Consider the following 17732-nt stretch of genomic DNA (forward strand, 5'->3'; position numbering starts at 1 on the left):
AGAGATAAGTAGTGGGTTCGAGAATAGGGAGAAGCAGGAAATGGAACTGACCAAAACCAAAAGGATCCTAATTGATCCATTAGGGCAATTGGCCTAATGTCACTAATCCCTGAGATGAAAAGAATTCTTCCAGTGGGAGCTCAGCTTCTCTACTGTGATTCAGAAGATTATACACTTAATCCAAGGCTGGGGTTTTGTACGCAAGCACTGTGGGGGGAGGGAGGGTAGAGTTGAGAGTAGTGTGATTTATAGCAGGTTAATTTTCTTTTAGGTTCAACAGTAGGGGTTTAGTTTATGGAGATGGGGAAGGGTGTTACTATTTTTTTTTTCTTGAGACTTAGCACATACTAAGATAAGGCATGGAATTTAAATCTCTACAATCAAGGATGTAAATGCTTATGGCCACGAAATCTTAATCCCATGCTTGAAACTGTTGTTCAGTTTGACCACTGACCTTCTTAGCAAATTATAGGTTGCTGATTCACTATTGAAAGGATATGGAAGAGAAGGTGGGCAGAAATTTAATTTCCCATGTTATTCGCATTCAGCATAACTCTGTTTCATGCTGGATCCACTTCCCATGCGGGGATTCATTAAAGAATCTGCAGGAAGAGTTTGTACCTGAATGATTGTATATGCCAGGCAGAAAAACATTTCTTCCACTGTTTTCCAGAGTTAACGAATTGTCTAAAAACTGTACTGACTGGTGGTTCCTTCTGGTTGAAATAGCCTGCTCATAGTCAAGTGAATTTGGGCACTCTGCCAGGCATTCATAGCTAGGATGTTTAGAGGCAACTCTTAAATGTAACTTACAGAGCTAGGACGTGCCAGAACATCAACAAGAGGCAAAGCTGTTTTCTAGAACAGAGGGAGAAAGGGTCAGAGTACTGTTTGGATGCCAGCCTTTGCAATTTTTGTCCCAGTAACTTCAAGTTTTAGAAGCAAGCCGTAGAGGCACACACAGGAGGAGCTTGTGGGGATGGAAATAGGTCAAATTATCAAAAGCCTTGATGGATTTTGCTTTACAAAGAACTGTTGTGGGACAAGTATTAGACTGGAGTCAGGAAATCTGGGTACTAGTTTCAGCAAATCACACCAAAGATCTGGGCCTCGGGATCTTCATCTGAAAAACAAGATCACGGTACTGTTGGCAGAACCAGGGGAGGCAAAATAGTTACAGCTGAATCCTGACTCCTTTTGCCTGCTTTATGACAGGGGTTCCCGCTGAGATTTTGTTTGAGTAGATTCTGATGCCAAAATCAGCCTAAAAACTTCTGGTTAGATGTTTCTGAAGGTCCTTTCTATTCTAATTCTAATTATAATTTTTATTCTTGAAATGAGAATAACCAGTAAAATTTAACTTCAATTTCTTCACAAGTCTTGGTTTTTATTGATGTCCAGCACATTTTTGTTACTTTGCACAACATCTGAAACTGCTTCACATCAACCACATGCATCAGGATTTAACTTGAGTCCATGGATGTATTTCTGGGAGTCTGTGAAACCACTAAACACACATGCAAAATTTGGTAGATACAGGCATTCGAAAAAAGTCCAGAATTTCCAACAGGTTCTCAACAGGTAAATGAAAGCAGTAAGCACAAATCATCTTCCACTTGATGGGAGTAAAAAAAAAAAAAATCTCCATGGGTGTTATGCGCAAACAATGAATCATGGAACACTACATCAAAAACTAATGATGTAATGTATGATGATGAACATAACATAATTCAAAACAAAGCAAAACAAAAAACAAACCTCCAGATCTTAAAATGACACAGCAAGAGAAATTCAAATAGATTTGGTGAAAATGACTCCCCAAATCCCCTCAACACCACTATATGTCCTTCCCAAGATTACAGTGCCAATGTGGATTCATAATATTGTGGGCAGGGAACAGAGTCGGCAGGGTCTTTGATGATGGAGCAGCATCTCCCCTTAACCTTACATTTTCTGATATTTGAAAAAAGCCAAGATCAAATTCTTTGGCTCTCCATGCCAAACCTCTACAGCTCTGACATGTTTTTACTAGGTAAAAAGAACCATATATTCTTCACTTTTTAAATCTGTAGCCTTGTTAATCTGGAACTCTACATGGCCCATAGGCCTGAAGGTAAGTTACTTTCTTAATTAGAAAAAATAAGAGTAAAGGGAAACATAAACGTTTGGACATTCAACAACATCTGGCCTTGAAGGGCTCAGTGACTGGGGAAGACTTCAGTTTTTTTGAGTGCATTTCCATTCTATTTCGTATTGAGTATTTGTGTGATTATTCACATTATATTCAATGGCAGACATTTCCATGGTCTTTTGAGTCCTGGTTCAGAGGGGAATAACTTGGTGTGAATAATGGAACACTTGTCTGAGGCAGTGGGCAGAAAATGGGGGCAGTGATGAGGCCTTAATGGAACATCAGAGAGAAGCTTCCAGACACATTCAACCAAACAAGGGATTATACATAGATCCGGATTCCAATAGCAGGGTGAGGCTGAATCCTGGGGATGTGTACCCGTGATCCACTTGCATGGGAGAGACAAAGCTTCTTTCACAAACTATATGCTAACTCAGACACTGTGCACCAAGTAGGAAAACAATGGGGCATGAAAAGACAGACAAAAAACAGTAACAGGGCTAGAAATGAAGGTTGATTTGAGATACTGTAAGAATTCGCAGAATGTAATCCTTTTGCTCTTCTTTCATTTCAGATGCTGCATAACAAACATGTCATGGTCCGTGTGGGAGGAGGATGGGAAACGTTTGCAGGGTATTTGTTGAAACACGACCCCTGCCGGATGCTCCAGATCTCCCGTGTGGATGGCAAAACATCCCCCATCCAGAGCAAATCTCCAACCCTTAAGGACATGAATCCGGATAATTACCTGGTGGTCTCTGCCAATTATAAGGCTAAGAAGGAGATTAAATGAAAGTAGTTGGTCGCTACAAGGGGACTTTCATAATGGCCTGTACCCACTTCTCCAGTGTAGCCAGTTTAGTTCACATGCTCTGAAAATTACTTTGGAAAAAGGTGTTAACAGACAGAAAAATGTCGTTATCATTGAAAAGCGTTCAGAGAGTAGCACTATTTATTTTGATGCTTCTGTAGAAAATGACCAATTAAAAGAAATTCTAAACTTAGATCTAAATTAGAAAAAGTGTAGGCAAATTGTTATTTCTCAATATGTGAACACAGTATTTAGTACGTTATTAGAAATACAATTCTAGCTAGAGATAAAAAAAGCTCTTAGAAGAAAATATTTAGGATTTCTACATCAGTCAACAGGAAGTGCCTGCCTTATGTCTACAAAAAGCACCCCAGACACTTTTATAATTGCAGGATTTTTAAGCTAATTATTTAAAAAAGTGACAATTAGTGTGATAATGTGCTACTAAAAAATATTCAACAGCACTATAAATAAGTATAGAGCGTTCACAACAGTAATACTTTACTGGAAAGGCCACTTCAGAAAAGTTTACATTCGCTTGGAAGATTGCCTTAAAGTTTATTCTTTATCTATGACCAAATATCTGGGGTACTTTTGGAAGTTTTCAGTACACCCCTTAGAGAATTGCTCATGAAGTGTTTCACACATTCCTTAGCACATGGCTGTGTTGAGACTGACTTAGTATAATTCACACACATAAGCTGACATACATTTATATTTTGACAGAGGAAATTGTACAGTCAAATGTTCACTGACTTCATGTTATTTTAAAGCATTTTCATATGAAAATATATCTTTAGTTAATCCTACTTTGCTATGCTGTCTAGTAAAGTAAATTCACTGTAGCCGATGATGTTACAGACTTAAATATATACCCTTGTATACCTAGGACAGGGCTATTTTGTACCCATAAACAGCAAACTATTGTCCTCACTGATTCAAGAATTAAAAAGATAAATTAAAAAATATTATCTGTCTCTATATCAATGCTTCATTCTCAGATAAAGATCATCTTCAAATGGCGACTTTCCCTGAGAGTTCTAGGAAGGGTCAAATTAGGGTTAGCTAGTGCTTCTTCACTTTGGGCAGCTGGGTGATGGCATGGTTTGTTCACCTCAACAGAAAATCTAGATATTATCATAGGTAAATCCCTCAAGTGCTAGCCTGGGTATCATAAATAGAGGCAGAGTTAATTTGTCATTTCCTTATTTTTTAACAACAACCAAAAATCCACCTTTCTGGCTCCAGAAAGTCGGGGAGGAAGTATCTCAGTTTGTCACTGAACTGATTTAGTCAAAGTACACACAACCTGTTATTTGTGAAGTTTTTAAACAACAGGCATTGTATAATTTGGTGGTGCTGGAAGTGGTGAGAATCATTCTGGGGAAAAAATTTAAAGTTTTGTCAGAAATAAAATCACCTTGGAACATTAATAACTGTAATATCTTTTAAAATACATTGAGTGGTTTGATTTTTATGTTACTTAAATTAATATTAGCATTGAATTTCTCTGTATCCGCAATGTTTTCATCAAAACTTTCTCCTGTGCTTACATTTTTCCATAAACATATCTATGTCTTTAATAATTAAAATGTCATTAATTTAGTTTAAAAATGTATAGGTTATGGGCGCCTGGGTGGCTCAGTTGGTTAAGCGACTGCCTTCGGCTCAGGTCATGATCCTGGAGTCCCAGGATCGAGTCCCGCATTGGACTCCCTGCTCAGCAGGGAGTCTGCTTCTCCCTCTGACCTTCCTCCCTCTCATGTACTCTCTCTCTCTCATTCTCTCTCTCAAATAAACAAAATCTTTAAAAAAATGTATAGGTTAGCAAAAATATTAATCCCTTCATCTATTGTGTTTTCTATGCTAATGTACCAAATTACCAGAAACTTAGTGGCTTAAACAACACAAATTTATTGTTATCGATTCATAGGTGAGAAATTTGAGATGGTTTCACTGGGCTAAAATCAAGATGTCAGCCGGGCTATGATCTCTTCTGAGGAGCCTAGGAGAGAATCCGTTTCTTTGCTTTTTTTGCTTTCTAGAGGCTGCCTGATTTCCTTGGCTCATGTCCTTCCTCTATCTTCAAAGCCAGCAATACAGTATCTCAATGGTACTTCTTTATTCACATCTCTTTGGAACCACAGGTTGGAAAGATTTTCTGCTTTTAAGGATCCATGTGATTAGATTGGGTCCACCTAGATAATACAATATAATCTCCCCCATTTTAAGGGCATTAGCTGAATCACATTTGCAAAATACCTTTTGCCATAAACATGCAATGGTCCCAACCATTTAGATTTTTTTTTTAACTTCTCAACTGTGCTTTGTAGGTTTTAGTTCAGATCTTTTACTTCCTTTTTCCTAAGTATTTTATACTATGTGATACTATCATTGAAATTATTTTGTTTTGTTTTTAATTATGTTATGTTAATCACCATACATTACATCATTAGTTTTTGATGTAGTGTTCCATGATTCATTGTTTGCGTATAACACCCAGTGCTCCATGCAGAACGTGCCCTCTTTAATACCCATCACCAGGCTAACCCATCCCCCCACCCCCTCCCCTCTAGAACCCTCAGTTTGTTTCTCAGAGTCCCTCGTCTCTCATGGTTCGTCTCCCCCTCCGATCTCCCCCCCTTCATTCTTCCCCTCTTGCTATTTTTTTTTTAACATATAATGTATTATTTGTTTCAGAGGTACAGATCTGTGATTCAACAGTCTGGCACAATTCGCAGCGCTCACCATAGCTTAATTTTAAGATTATTTATTACTTGCATATAGAAATAGAAATGACATTTTCATATATTTAGTAGTATTCTGGAAACTTTCCAAACTCATTAGTTCTACAGATTTGTGTGTAGATACTTAAGAACTGTCTACATGAGATGCGTGGTATTTTTTAACCTACTTTAAGTATGTCTGTTACTTATAACCTAGCTATCTGAGAAATGTAGAATAAGAAAAGAGCACCTTAGGAATTAGGTAGAGTAAGAAGTTAGGATAACTTGACTTCTGATTTATGTGACAAAACGGATTTCAGAAAAATAGCCTAGAAAGAGTCAGTCTGTGTGCAAAATTAATCCATTCCATTTGAGGTATGTTTGAAAATGCTGAAAGTGCAAAAGTGGGCTCAAACCTGTCTGTGACTAGAGGACATTAATTTGAAACTTAAGTATGGTGCTATAAAAGTAGGCAATACAATCAGGGATATAATAAAGTGCCATATCCAGGTCAAGTAATTTATGAATATTCAGTTCTCAATTAATAATCATATTTAGAGGCAATATTTGCAAGATGAAGCATATCTAGAATAAGGAGAACAGGATAATAAAAAGTTATGTCAAATGAGAAAGTTAAACTGTTTGAGTTGTTGAAACAAATTTCTCTGAATCAACCCAAAACTTGTTCAAAGTCTGTGAAATACACAAATGCCTTCTTAGTGGTTTTTGAGAAAGTCAAAGAAAATGGCTATGGAGCCACATTTGAATCCACTTAAAGCACATGTGGTGATCATGGGAATTTGAGATGCTTGTTTGAAACTGTTAAAAAAAACACCGCACACCTTAAATGTCAACACAGATAGGGATGCCTATCTACCTACCTGTCTCTTACTGACCTATTTATGCAGATATTATTTGACACTAAAACTGACAAGTTACTTTTTCTTCTAAGGGCACAGGATAATTCTTAGTTGAAGATAAACAAGTTGAACTGTTGGAGGAGAAAAGGAAAATTCAAAGCTGATGTCAGTTCTCCTGGGGTACCAAGGATGATAGCTAGAACCTTTATATTATTTTTCTATCTCTCTATGAAAACAGGACACTAACAATATCATTCCTCCTTTTGAGTATAGAAAAAGAAGCATGCCTTGCTATAAATTCAGGGATTATATGATCATACCAACAGCCTTTAGCTCTGTTGTTCTCATTCATCCCAAAGAGATGAAAGTGTCATGGTTTCCCTAACCATTCACCCAAGTTCTAATTATTTAATACGTAGTGAAGATAAAATTTTGTTAAAGAGACGGCCAAAGTCAATTTTTATATAGGAAAAATGTATATTTGTGTCCACATAAGGCAATACAGATTTATAACAAACCATGTGTGTGAAAACTATTTAATTACATTCCAAATACAATCGGTGGAACCATAGCAGCACATATAGATGTTTTAAAAAAAACATGCAGCATGTCAACAAAGGGGCTGTGTGATAATATACAACTTTTTGTTACCAGTCATATTAGTTTGATGATTAGAATTAAGAAGCAGTAGTTTTAGCATTTTACATCTTAATATGATAGTTAACAAATATGTATTTTACTGTTATATTTTAGTAATTTGTTGGAGGGCTTGGGTGACATATTAAGCATTACACCATATTTTCCTATTTAAATTATGATTTATGGGAAATTGGTTCCAAGTTAAGGTTTCCATCAGGAACTGATTCATAACTTGATGAGGGAGATGCTTAGATGTATATATACAATTTTTTTTTTAAGTAGTCACTTACTAGTTTCTTACCAAGCATCTCATCTCCTCTTTTCCCTTCCCCTTCCTAAAACTATTCTTAACATTTTAGTATTATCACTTAGCCCATGCATCCCATGTGGTTTTGGGGAAAGCTGATTATACCCATGGAGGCAGGCCATGCATGACTGGCTGGAGCAGCATATCCCATTGTTCCCAGAAGGCAATACACCAACATATCATTCATGGTTCAATAGTAAATAAGCATGGTATCTGGATATAAACTCCATTAGAAATAGGGCATTATCCCCTGGATATAAACCTTTGTTTACACCAACCCAAGCTGTAATTCTTAAGACGTAGTACAGATAAAATTGTTCTTTCTATATTAAAGCAGAAGAAAGGATTTGCACAGTTCAAGGATAATATGCTCTGGTTCTATATCTATTCAGCTATTGAGGATCTTTCTTCCTTTCTGCCTTGGAAAAATTAATCATGTTCATAAAGTGAAGAATTTTATTTCTGTATTACAATTTAATGATTTCACTATCCTTTGTGAACAAAAATACCACTAATCTTCTAAAGGATGAAGAAAATTGAGCCTGTCTAAATGTATGTCTTGACTGTATATTCATAAACTATTTTATACCATAATAGAAAAAAGTAATTTTTCCAAACAAGAGTTGAGACTTATATTATAGTTCAAACTCTTTAAAATTAACATATACAATATACTGCTATATGATGTAAGTCTTATGGGAGGGATGAGCACAATAATGGCTTTTCTTTTTGTAAATCAAGTGAGCTGGTCTATTTAATTTATAATCCCTATTGGCACTTACTATCTATGAATTCTAATGTAGGACTCAGATTGTGGCCCTGTCATCCAAAAGAGCAACCAAATTAAAAGATACAGCAATTCTTCTATTTTAGCTTATTATATACTAGAAAGAAAAACTCAAAAAACAAAAATGCTATAAACTCATGTTACTAATAAACACAAATCTGAAAAATTTATGACTCTGAATCCCATAGAATTACCTCATAGTATTTTTATGTTTAAAGTAGACCTTTTAAAATATAGTACCTACATGTTTCTATTTCAATACATTCACATTTGCATTGGCAATTTCACATCTGTACAAATCTTATGATCATTCTTTAGTAAATATAAAAGAATAAAAACACCTGTGAAATTTGGACAAATATATTACTACTCAGTATAGCCCATCCAGATTCTTAGTTTAATTCATTCTGTTTCTACAAAGATCTTTAGAGCTGAATCTGATACTGTGTAATAGTACATCACTGCCCTCTGATGGTACTACTAATATATAATTTTAAATTCAGCAAGCAAAAAAAACACTTTTATTGCAATGTAAAACACCAGATGTTAATTTTATAAGCCACAGAAATAGAAAATAAATTAGGAGAAATTCATAATTTTCTACAAATTTTCATTACTTAGTAAGTTATAAAAATTTACAGTGTTCCTTCACATAAGCCCTTCAAATGATTTTTCAAAATTTTCCCTGACGACCAGTTTAAAGGCACAAAGTCCGTAAGTTTAAGCGAAAGCGTTCACAGATAATGAAATAAAGAGATACAAGGCTAAGCAGAAAACTATAGATTGCAAGGTCATTTTATAAAGGAGAGAAAATACGATGGCAAACTTTAATGTCTGAGATGTAGGCAGACTTTTTACATGCGAGATATATTTATTCACTATTTAGGTCCATGTTTTAACTACTAAAAAATGGCAAATTGCCTACTGCCTGCAGAAGAGCAAATATAAGAAAATAAGTATTTAATGAAAGGTCTGGCATTTTCTAAGTTTGAAAATCAAAAGCATTTTCAGTATATCAATATTGAAAAAGCACTGGCTGCATTTAATGGCACTAAAATTGCAAAGTCTGAATCTTCCTTTATTCAAAGAGAAGAACGTGAGCTGAGGACGTCCACTTGATTGCAGATATTAGTTATTGGCAGTAGACTTTTCCACTCATGTTATGCTTATGAAACTGTCCACTAGAAAAGATAAAAATATATGGGGAAAAAGTAAAATTTTTTTAAAGTTATGTAAAAATACTCTCGTGAACAAAAATAGGAATGTGGGCTATACAAATGCAAAATGATTTCTGTGCATGGCAGTGAATAGTATAATTTTACATTATGGTCAAACGTCTGAAATAAGACATATGATTGTTTAAAAACATAAAGAAGTAAAACAAAATATCTGGGCAGATTAATGGGTGGCTAAATCCCAAATATCCAATAATCAGTTCAGGAAAAATAAAACAAAACACCACAAAATAAAAACAATGAAACCTATAAAATAAAAATAGAGGAATTCTTGTTTGAGGCAGGGAGGCAAGAACTGGCAGAAAGCAAGCAATGGTTTGGCAAAGTCTTTTCCTTGCTTGACTTGAGAAACTTTGTTTTTCTATTCAATCAACTCTTAAATCTGCAGTAGTAAATTCTGAAAAGAGCCACTAGGATGGTACCAGGTGTTTACTAGTCTCTTGAGCAGTGGTTTTCATGTACATCCAAGGAATTTTATTGGGTGTTACATATTTTTTAAAAGTCTGTATTTAAGTTTTGAAAATTTAGGGTTAATCCAAGTAAAGTTACTTTTGTTTATTTTAGGACCTCTTAGAGACTTGAACACTGTGCCTTTTTTAATCTCTAAGAAAAGGATTCAGGATACAAGACAGGACCCAGGATTTTAAAATATATATATTTTTTTAACATAGGACTCTATTTCCCACAATATATCTCTGAAGACTAGTGTCAAAAACACTAGCGTAGTGATTCTCAATCTGGTTTGGCATTAGGCTACCTTGAGGAGCTCAAAAGTCTTGATGACTAAACTCCACTCTCAGAGATTCTTGATTGGTATGAGGTGGGACCCAAGAGTCAACCTTTTTAGAAAGTTCCTCCTGAGATCCTACCATGCGGCTAGGGTTGAGAGCCACTGCACGAGAGGTATGCCACACTCCTGTACTGTTATATCCTGTATTGGTATTAGCGTGCACCTGGATGCCAGCCTCACACTGACCTTTTAAAACAAGCCTTGCCACGGTGGAAGACAGTATGGGGGGGGGGAATCCCTCAAAAAATTAAAAATGAAATACCATATGATCCAGTAATTCCACTACTGGGTATTTACCCAAAGAAAATGAAAACACTAACTTGAAGAGACCTATGCACCTGTATGTTTACTGCAACACTCTTTACAACAACCAAGATATGAAAGCAATCTAAGTGTCCATCGCTAGATGAACGGATAAAGATGTGCTGTATGTGCCCTTCCTCCACACACAATAGGGACTATTACTCAGCCATTAAAAAAAGGACGAGATCTTGCCATTTGCAACAACATGGATGGAACTAGAGTATTACGCTAAGTGAAATAAGTCAGAGAAAGACAAATACCATATGATTTCACTTATATGTGGAATCTAAAAAACAAAAAAAAATTAAAAAGCAGAAACAGAGTCATAAATACAGAGACAAACTGATGGTTGCTGGTGGGGAGGGGGTGGGAGGATGGGCAAAATGGGTGAAGGGTGGTGGGAGATAGAGGTTTCCAATTATGGAATGATAAGTCATGGGGAAAAAAGGTAGAGCTTGGAGAATATAGTCGAAGGTACTGTAATAGGGTTGTACAGTGAGAGATGGTAGTAGCTACACTTGTGGTGAGCACAGCATAGTGTATAGATTTGTGGATCACTATGTTGTATACCTGAAACTAATGTAACATTGTGTATCAATAAAAAGAAATCAGAAAGATAAAAAATAAGGCTGCCTTTCCAGAAGATAGTGAGCATTGCCAATGCCAATTATCCTAGGCAGAGCTAGTCAGGAGATGAATATGTGGAGTTCATGAAGACAGGGAAAGGACGTGTTTTCCTCAGACTATGGAGTCCAGTTAGGAAGAATCTAGCTACATAATAGAACCCTCCAGGCCAGCCTGTAGAACAGGCCTGGCAGCAGTCTTTAAAGGACCCTAGGCCAAGGAGTTTGGAAATTAAAGTCACACTCTGTCTTATGTTCCCCCTTCTGTTAGCTCTGAGCCTCTGGAAATTGATTTTGAACTTCACTGTCTGCTTTTGATGATCTATGCAGATGGTCAAGGAATAAGGAGGATGTCCCTTAAAGCTAGTGTATTAATGGTAGAAGTGATTAGGAATATTCCAAGGGAAAATGACACAGTGTGTAACAGCTGTGGTTTATCAGAATGAGCCACTGTCCAACTTTGATGGCCTTGAGGGTGATTTTTATTAATGGAACCAGAGAGCTTTCTTGAAGAACAGTACACAAAGAAAAATAGGTACTAAATTTAAAATTAGGATGATTTTATTCTGAGCACTTCTGAAGGGACCAGAAGCAGTACATGGCCCAATTTATTTCTAATCTATAGGTTTCAGGCTATACTTCAGGTTTAATTAAGAAAGCTGCTTTCTTTCCTAGAGTTTAAAAGCTAATGTGAAATTTGTTCACTTAGAATATGTCAAATAAGACCTTCTTAATTCTGGCTACACATAAAGTATCTTTTCCTTATAACATTATATGTGATTTTGATTGTCACACAGTACCTCCATTTCTTCTCTTATGAAACACTGAAACTCAGCATCATTTCCAGTCCTACAATTTAATTTTCATAATTTGTTTGTTTGTTTTTGAGAACCTTCTATGAAGTAAACCTGGTGGCACAGACCTATATCTTAGTGGAATAATTAAACATCTATACTTCTGATAAATATATGGCTTTGTATCAACCAGCTGTTTTACTTCACAGTAGATTTATTCTATTCTATTGTGGAGGCATATAAAAAAATATAAGCACAAAGGTCACAGTTATTTATCTTAACATTGAAACCAATTATTCTACACACTGTTAAAAGTTAATGATAAAAAATTTGTTTTCTTTTAATTTCCTTTATTAAACAAAATTAGATGACTATACAATGGTGAAATACACACAGATAAATCTTATCTCTATGTGATATTCCTGAGCCAGAATCACCTCTGATCAGGAGGCTCCTAAATGGCCTGCCCCACAGGTTAGGAGGATATATACATGTATGTTTTTTCATATATAGTTTTAGAAGCAAAAAAAAAAAAAGTCAGTGGTATTGTGATAGTGTTGTATGGTGACAGAGGGTAGCTACACTTGAAGTGAGCATAGCAAAATGCACTGAGAAGCCGCATCACTATGTGGTACACCTGAAACTAAGGTAACATTGTGTATTAACTAGACTTAAAAAAACTAAAAATTAAAAAAAAAAAACAATTGAGAAGACAGTAAATCAGCTAAATAAGTGCTAATAAATCATTGACAAGTTAAATATAAACAACTGAAATTCAGGACATTGTCTTTTCACAAACAGACTTAAGAAATTTATTTCCTTTAAAAATGGACCAAAGAATAAAATCTTAATATCTGGACAATTATTTTATTGAGTTTTAACAAGTAAAATAAAACCTTTATAGTCCTGCAGCCTATAAAGCTCCCCACATTCAGAGACCTGTTTAACTTGTCTATCATTATATTTCCAGTGTCAAGAACTGCAACTGCTACATTGGGAGGTGGGAGGTACACGTATCACACTTACCCTCCCATACACCCTATTGTCCAAATTGACATTTACTTAACTATGATAACGAGTGACAATGGAAAGCTCAAAAACTTCAAATCACTGAGTAAAAAATGTAGGTTATATTAAAAAAAAAAAGAATCCATAGTGTAATCCAATTTAATAAGATTAATGTATAAATGGATGTTAAAAATGACGCCTGTCAAAATGACTTGGGGTGATTTTTATGTTCTTTATATTCTTCATATTAAGTTTCCTATATATTAATTATATAAAGTACTAAGACATAGTGTTAAGATAATCAGGAAAAACAATCTTTTTTCCTTTTGGGAAAAAGAAGGCAAATCTATTACAATGAATGTTGGAATGTCCAAATAAATTGGCACTTCTTCCAATCTCTATTATTCATGTTTTTAAATTAATTCAAAATTTCCTGATAATCCATTGCAAGAGGAAATTATTGAATAGACTGCTACTGAAGTTTTTAAAAACTCCAGGTAAATTAAACCTTAAGTAAATTTTAATACTTACCCTAAGTCCACCTTCTTGTGGGGGCCCAGATTCAGCCATTTGTTTTTCTATTTTTTCCTTTTTCTTTCTCTTTTCTTCCACAGACCGAACATCCAGAATGCCCCGAGATGCAGCCTTTAGAAAATTTATTAAGTGGTACAGAAAAACAACAAAAATCAGTATTCAGTATCCAAAAGGCATCTGTTGCTTTTTAGGTTTTTCTTTGGAGGTGAGGGGTTTTATCTTTGGTTATAAAGAACTAGACTATTTCTACAACGGCTTTATATAAAACATATTATTATTTCTTCATTGGGTATTTTTTCCTTAAATTTCACATCTGTCAGTGTTTTATAAGGCATTGTCATATTATCCCAAGGAAGAAGGTTATTAAAGGGGCATCTCACATTACAGAAGACATCCGTAATTTTCATGCATTAAATGATATAAATGCATTAATGTAACCTACAGAAATACAGAGATCATTTTGAAAGATGATTACATGTAAATTTACAGGTTATCAGACACCATTTTCATTAGAGATACTAGTGATAAGTAGAATAAAGTACACAGTTATCGACATGGGCAGAATTTTATTTCTACTCTTACCTCCTTCTGTCTTCTCTCTGCAGCCTCTGCAAGCTTTGCTCTTTTCTCTTCCTAAAGAAAATGTGTAAGAAAATGTTTTAAAATAAAACGAAACATCATCATGGATAATTTATATCTTAGAGATAATATAACCAATTTACAAAAATATTTAGTACTTGTTCAAAATGTCCCACTAAGACTGCCACTATTTACAGTGTTTATGAAATACCCAACTTCCTGAATTTCATTCTTCCAATCGATATAGCTTCAAATAAGTACATGATAAGACACATATACGTTATATTATACATGCATATATATTCAGGTTGGCCTATAAAATAATTCATTTGCTTTTTTTTTTTTTAAAAGGGGGCTTACAAGCTAGTCAGGGCAATAATAAAACAAATGACATTTAATAAGACAAGGAAGGAAATACGTGGTTTGAAGTAGGCTGGTATTTTCAGGAAATATTCATGAATGAAGTGAGCTAATCTCATTTTGTAGGACAGGAAGCCCTGAAGGAAATTTGTAAGAGGTACTGCTCCATGTTGGGAAACAGTGGATATTACTTTTTATATCATGTGCTGCTATTATTAATTACAAATTATAAATTCTTTAAATATATAAGACAGTAAATAGAATTTCTTGGCAGCTGTGTTAATAGTTCCTTTGTTTTTCATACCACAATACATACATTCATTCATTCAATGGACAAATAGTTACCCAGCAACTACGACGCGTCAGGAACTCTTCTAGGTACTGAGGATGCAGCCGTGAAAAAACACAAACACTTCCACACAGATGGAACTTACATTCCAATGAGGGCACACAGGTAAATATAATCAAGTAAATACATGTCTGTTAAACAGTAGTAACTGCTTTGAGAAAATATAAAGAAGAGTATGGTGGATAAGAAATGGAATGATGAGTGGGTGCTTTAGTTAGGGTGACCCCCAATAAACTCCAAAGATAAAGTGACATTCAAGTAGTGCACCATGTGTTTATCGTGGGGAAGAGGGGGAGGGCTTAAAAAATGCTGGCATATTGGTACTTTATCAACAGCCATATAAACAAAATTAACATTTAAAAGCAACCGTAGCAAGAAAGACAAGGTAAACTTTCCCATATCGACTTCCAGGTCATTTTTAGTACCCATAATCAAATGGCTGAAGAGTTAATGTACTTCCCGAAACAACTCATTTCCTTCAACGAATTTTTAGATAGAAGAACAGAGGAATTTAGCTTTTCTGTTATCAACAACCTGTAAGGACTACTAATGTAAAGATACTGTTGTAAATAGAAAGGTACAAAAGTATAAATGAATTGTACCACAAACCACCTAAATAGGAATTCCAGCTAGACAATGAATAATTTCTAGTATAAATATGTCCCAAATATTGCATGAGGCACATCTATTTTTAAAATGTATTCTTTTTTATCTAAAATTTATCTAAAAATTCTAATTTAAATAAGTTAAAAATACTGGGCACCCTGTATTTTTATTTGCTGTATGTGGCAACGTTACAAATTGTACGCCCTTTACAAAGTAAAATCCGTATTGTTTTAAAAGAACTCGAAAGAGAGATAAATAGTAATGGGAAGTCACTGACTACTACAATATCCAATAAAGCACAGGAGTGTAAGAGACTTCTGAGCACCTTCCTTAAACAGCTGGTACAGACACAGGAAAACGCACATCTCCCAGAAGATTAAACACTCCAGCTGACGAAGAGAGGAATTCTTTTTGCACCCTGACTCCATCCACCGCATCGCCAAGAATGGCCCATACACCGCACCGTCCGCGTACGCCTGCGTCCTACGAACTCCCAATTTCGCCCAAGTCTGCGAAAGGTAAACGCCCTGGAGCCGCCTTTGGACAATTTTTTGTAACGGAAATGGAGAGTGCGACACGGAGGCGTCGGCGGCTCAGGTCCCAACGCCTGACCCAAGGTTCCTCAGGGCGCTTGCACGCGTCTTCGCCACCAGACACCCACCGGCAAGCTCTCCAGCCCGCGCCCCCGGTTCCAACGGCCCGGCCCGGTGCCCACGCCTCGGGGCCTCCCGGCGCGCCCCTCCGGGGAACAGGTGCGCGCGGCGCGGGTCCGCCGACACGGGAACCGGGGGACGTGGGGACGCGGCCTTACTCACCAGGTCCGGCGAGGGAGGCGCGGTCTCCCCAGGACAGGGAAAACACAGCCCCATCAGGAGAGCGGCTGGGGGTCCCTTTCGGGGCCCGCCGCAGACCCGGCAGTGCGAACTGCGCGGTCAGATAGGCTTCCCAGGTTCGCTGCCCTCGCCCCGCCCCCACCCGGGACCGGCGCCTCGGCTCCGCCCCGCCCCTCTGCGGCAACGCCCCACCCCCGGGCCCGCCCCGTTCCACCCCTTTCCCGCGGCTCCGCCCCCCAGCTCGTCACTCCGCCCCGCCCCTGCTTCTCGCCACCGCCCTCAAGAGGCGATTCCCCACCGCGCCCAGCCCAGCCCAGCCCTGCCCTGCCCCGCCTGGCCGCTGCCAGGCGGGCGTACAAGGCCTCCTTGTGCGGAAAAGCCTGCTGCCTTTGGGCAGAGAGAAGGCGAGAGAGAAATAGATAACCACATTTTCTTTATTCATTTGTCAATGGGCAGATTAAGTTGTTTCCATACGTTGCTATTGCAGTACTGCAATGAACGTGAGGTTACAGATACTTCTTCATGATAATGCTCTGGCTTCCTTTTGTCCCTACACCCAAAAATGGGATTCCTGGATCATATATACGGTAGTTTTAATTTTAATTTCTAAGGATCTCCATAATATTTTCCATGGTGGCTGTACCAGTTGACAATCCCAGCAACAGCGCACAGGGTTCCCTTTTCTCCACATCCTTGCCAGCAATGATCTCTTTTGTCTTTTTGGAAATAGACATCATTGGCAGGTGTGACTTGATACCTCATTGTGGCTTTGATTTGCATTTCCCTGATAATTGATGTTGAGCACCATTTCATGGACCTGTTGGCTATTAGTATGTTGTTGAAAAAATGTCCATTTAGGTGCTCCTTTCGGCAGCACATATACTAAAAATGTCCATTTAGGTTCTTGGCCCATTTTTTTTAACTGGGTCATTTGTTTTTTTGCTCTTCAGTTGTAGGATTTACTTGTGTTATTTTAGATATTAACCCATTATCGGATGTGTGATTTGCAAATATTTTCTCCCATTCCATACGCTGCCTTTTCATTTTGTTTGTAGTTTTCTTTGCTGTGCAGAAGGTTTTTTAGCTTGATGTAGTCCCACTTGTTTTTGCTTTTGTTGCCTTTGTTGTTGGTGTCAAATCCAAAATATCACTAAGACCAATGTCAAGGAGCTTACTGCTTATGTTTTCTTCTGGTTTGATGGTTTCTGGCCTTATGTGCAAGTTTTTAATCCATTTGACTTGATTTTTGTGTATGGTGTTAAGAAGTCCATTTTTGTTCTTTTGCATGTGGCTGTGCAGTTTTCCAAACACCATTTTCTGAAGAGACTGCCCTTTGCCCATTGTGTGTTCTAGGATCCTTTGTGACCTGACCATATGTATGTGGATTTGTTTCTGGGCTTTCTATTCTGCTCCATTGGTCTTTATGTCTGTTTTTATGCCAAACTGTACTGCTTTGA

General features: G+C 36.9%; 2 protein-coding genes across 5 annotated transcripts in view; one reads left to right on the plus strand and one right to left on the minus strand.

Annotated features, from left to right (window-relative positions):
• GAS2 (growth arrest specific 2) overlaps positions 1 to 4603 on the plus strand; it is a 125685-nt gene extending 121082 nt beyond the window's left edge. Inside the window, exon 8 of the mRNA XM_027578907.2 lies at positions 2706 to 4603. Within this exon, the coding sequence (XP_027434708.1) occupies positions 2706 to 2924 (219 nt within the window). The 3' untranslated portion in view covers positions 2925 to 4603. The remainder of the gene's footprint in view (positions 1 to 2705) is intronic.
• Positions 1 to 16423, minus strand: part of LOC113914088 (small VCP interacting protein) — a 42451-nt gene extending 26028 nt beyond the window's left edge. For 3 of the 4 annotated variants that reach the window (XR_003517376.1, XM_027578913.2, XM_027578910.1), the window contains exons 1-3: positions 16258 to 16423; positions 14131 to 14181; positions 13546 to 13659 (exon numbers count right to left, since the gene is read on the minus strand). Coding sequence is in view for 3 of the 4 variants with exons in the window: in XM_027578913.2 (XP_027434714.1) it covers positions 13546 to 13659; positions 14131 to 14181; positions 16258 to 16311 (219 nt within the window). In the remaining variant the exon portion in view is untranslated. Of the gene's footprint in view, positions 1 to 6958; positions 9443 to 13545; positions 13660 to 14130; positions 14182 to 16257 lie in introns of those variants that run through there. The other variant, XM_027578912.2, reaches the window with a different exon arrangement.
• Positions 16424 to 17732: the final 1309 nt, after the last annotated feature.

The sequence above is a fragment of the Zalophus californianus genome, chromosome 11 (assembly GCF_009762305.2).
Source record: "Zalophus californianus isolate mZalCal1 chromosome 11, mZalCal1.pri.v2, whole genome shotgun sequence".
Lineage (NCBI taxonomy): Eukaryota > Metazoa > Chordata > Mammalia > Carnivora > Otariidae > Zalophus > Zalophus californianus.